The 2988-nt window shown below is 52.5% G+C and overlaps 1 protein-coding gene across 1 annotated transcript; it reads right to left on the bottom strand.

Annotated features, from left to right (window-relative positions):
• Nucleotides 1-207: 207 nt before the first annotated feature.
• On the bottom strand, nt 208-2248 carry LOC147963051 (benzyl alcohol O-benzoyltransferase-like). Its single transcript, XM_087527592.1, has 2 exons — nt 1665-2248; nt 208-1315 (listed from the first exon to the last, which is right to left on the bottom strand). Exons 1-2 carry the CDS (start codon nt 2094-2096, stop codon nt 419-421), a joined length of 1329 nt encoding a protein of 442 aa, XP_087383718.1. The 5' UTR covers nt 2097-2248; the 3' UTR covers nt 208-418.
• Between the last annotated feature and the right edge of the window lie 740 nt (nt 2249-2988).

Raw genomic sequence — 2988 nt, 5'->3', positions numbered from 1 at the left:
GCATCTTGCCAATTTCCTCCGCAAACTTGTCCTATTTCACAACAATTTGCAGATATCATGACCAAGGACTTACCTACGGCATCGTTTGAGGAGTTCCGGTCCAGTCGTTGCATCAGCCATGGTGCCGCTTCGACTGTGGGGGTGTTGATTATATGTGTTATGCATATTGTGTATTGGGCCCACCTCCTAGTTTCCTTGTATAGTTCAGGTCGTGGTCCACCATTATAAATCATATATACATATAATTGCACGTGAGTAATACATCATGCAATTCTTATAACATACAATGAAAAATCAACGCAGTTCCCACCACACACCCATTGCTGTCTGTGGACTAAATTCTACTACCAACAACGATATTCATTTAGTAACCAGTAACCAAGGACGCAATCACGGACAGCGCACGCCTTTGGATGATTCAGAGCGCAGGTTTGAGCATCGCGGGGCGGAGCAGCTTGCCCATCTCCTTCGCAAACTTATCCATGGCGGGGGCGGGCAGGCACATGGGAATCACGATGCCATCTTCACCCTTGGCGTTCCTGCACGGGATCTGGAAGCTGACCACCCCGGGGATGGCGTCCACGCCGCCCTTTGCCGGCCCGCCGTACACGGGCCTGCCCCACCCAAAGTCCAGGTCGCCGAACCCGGCCTTGGTCACGTCCGACGTCAGGTACGAGCGCACAACCGTGAACTGCGGCCGCCCGCGCTGCACCATCAGGTCCACCGACGACCGCATATACTCCGCGTTCACGAATCTCTTGGCCTCTTTCACCAGCTGCACCGCATAGCTCAGGGTGTTCATGCACAGATCGCCGGCGGCCGACACGGCGGCCGCCAAGGCGAAAGCGTTGCCGTAGTAGCCGCTCGGGATGGAGGCCCTGCCGCCGCGGGCGTTGACGATGCAGATCATCCGCATCTCCTCGTCGGGGTCAGGGGCCAGAGCCGCGGTGCGGCACTTCCACACGCAACCCGTAAGGACCTCAAAAGTGGTGGCGTGCTCCCGGAGGCCCTGCGGGAGGTGAGACCGGATGGCGGCGACATCACGGGCACCGAAGAAGAAGGAGCGCTGCACCATGTCGCTGAGCGGCATGATGGTGCCCGGCACCTCGTCGTACGCCCGGTGCGCGAAGGTGGGACGCGGCGGGTTCCGCGCCTCCAGCAGCTCGCGCCGCCACACCGGCCGCACCGATGGCACCGTGGTGCCCCGTGCCAGCTCAGCCACGGCAGCCAGGAACTGCACCATCCCCGGCGCGTCCGCCATCGTGTGCATCATCCGCACTGCTAGGATGAAGCCTCCGCATGCTAGCCGTGTCACCTGCATGTGGCACGTACGGTTAGCTGGTGCCACATGCATATTGGTCACGTAAAGATGTGGTGTGTTTATGAAAATTTCGACTCAACCACAAATCCGACGTCATATTTCTTACCATATGGCATATTTAACGTTTCTATGGCGTTTATGTTTGCCCAAGATGTCAATTAAGTTTAGTTGCCAAACATGAAAAATCCATCCATGCGTTCATTCTATTCCCACCAATTTGCCGTGCTTGCAAACTAAATGTGTCATCCTCGGGTCAACTTAAATTGCAAAAGAACATATGTTCGATTTTCCATAGTTAAAAGTCTGACGTCAGATTTTTAACATTACAGAAAGTTAAATTTACCTGAAAGAGGAGAAGTGGGGTGCCGAGGACTTCCGATGAGCCAGGGACGTCGAAGATGAGCTCCTCGAGTCCTGGGAAGGGCGGCTGCAAGGCGTCACCGAAGTGTTCCAGACGCGCGTCAGTGTTGGCCTCGATGAACAGCACGCCCTCACTGGTGCAGTCGACAGCAAGCTTGCGACCCTCGAGCTCCCTTAGACGGCCGGCAAACGGGTAGTAGTGCACGAGCGCCTTGGCCACGGCATCCCGGACCACCACTACGGGGTCACTCCTGCTCATGGACGCGTCACGGCGGTAAAACTGGATCACGGGGATGTGGAACCGTAGACCGTCCTGGTCGTCAATGTCCGAGAGCCGCTTCAGCTCCCGGGGTGTCGGCCCTGCCGGCATCACCAGCTCTGCCGCCTTCCGCTGCACCGTGAAGCTCAACGACATGGGCACTGTGTCAGGATGATTCTCAGCTAATAGGACGAGAGGAGGATGAGCTACGGTAGTGGTGATCAATTGTGAGTGCGGCCAGCTGGTGTGTTTGTTGCTGCTAGCTTTGCTGTGTACTATATACTCCGATATACTTCACCTGAGACAGTGACAGACATAAACGTGTAGCCTCTTGTACACGGTTTGTGTGTGTGTGTGTGTGTGTGTGTGTGTAAAGTGTTTCAAGGAATTTTATACCACAGAAAACAAGTTAATACTTGTGCATGGTATTTAAAAAAATAAAGGAAGAAAAGAGGAACAAAAAATCATGGATGGGTGACTTTCTTTCTTTCCCCTGTGTGACTAACCTCGCCATGGTTCAAGTCCTGATGTTCGCATTATTTCTGGATTTATTTCAAGATATCCAGCAATAAGCTATTAGTGGGAGGAGACGTTCCCGTCGACGACGAGGCGCCTACGGTGACTTCGTAAATTATAAAATGACATGCCGGCTTTGTTTCTCGGAGGTGCTCATAGGGACAGGGTGTACGTGCGTGCGTTCATAGGGGTGAGTGTATGCGCGTATCAATGAGCGCTTGCGTCCGTACTGATGTTTAAAAAAAACCTCCATAAATTAATCTTGATTTTGGAAAAAAATTCTTTTCTTTTCTAAAATGCAGGATATACAGGGAGGAAAACATATAAACGTACGCATCAGTACAACATTCATATGCATCCGCTAGCTCATCCTGTAATTAGCTTTACGTGCATGCATGTTGAGGTTGCTCACGTACTACTACATACTAGTACATGCATAGGCTAGCTGACCTGTGTGGTTTAGCTTCGTACGTCCATACAGGTTAAAATGGCCTACGTACTACTCTTAGCTGTTGGGTTCGTTCATATCACA

Source organism: Triticum urartu, chromosome 6A (assembly GCF_056163025.1).
Source record: "Triticum urartu cultivar PI428250 chromosome 6A, HENAU_Tu73, whole genome shotgun sequence".
Taxonomy (NCBI): domain Eukaryota; kingdom Viridiplantae; phylum Streptophyta; class Magnoliopsida; order Poales; family Poaceae; genus Triticum; species Triticum urartu.
The sequence above is the reverse complement of the archived record's forward strand: the minus strand, read 5'-3'. Positions and strand labels throughout refer to the sequence as shown.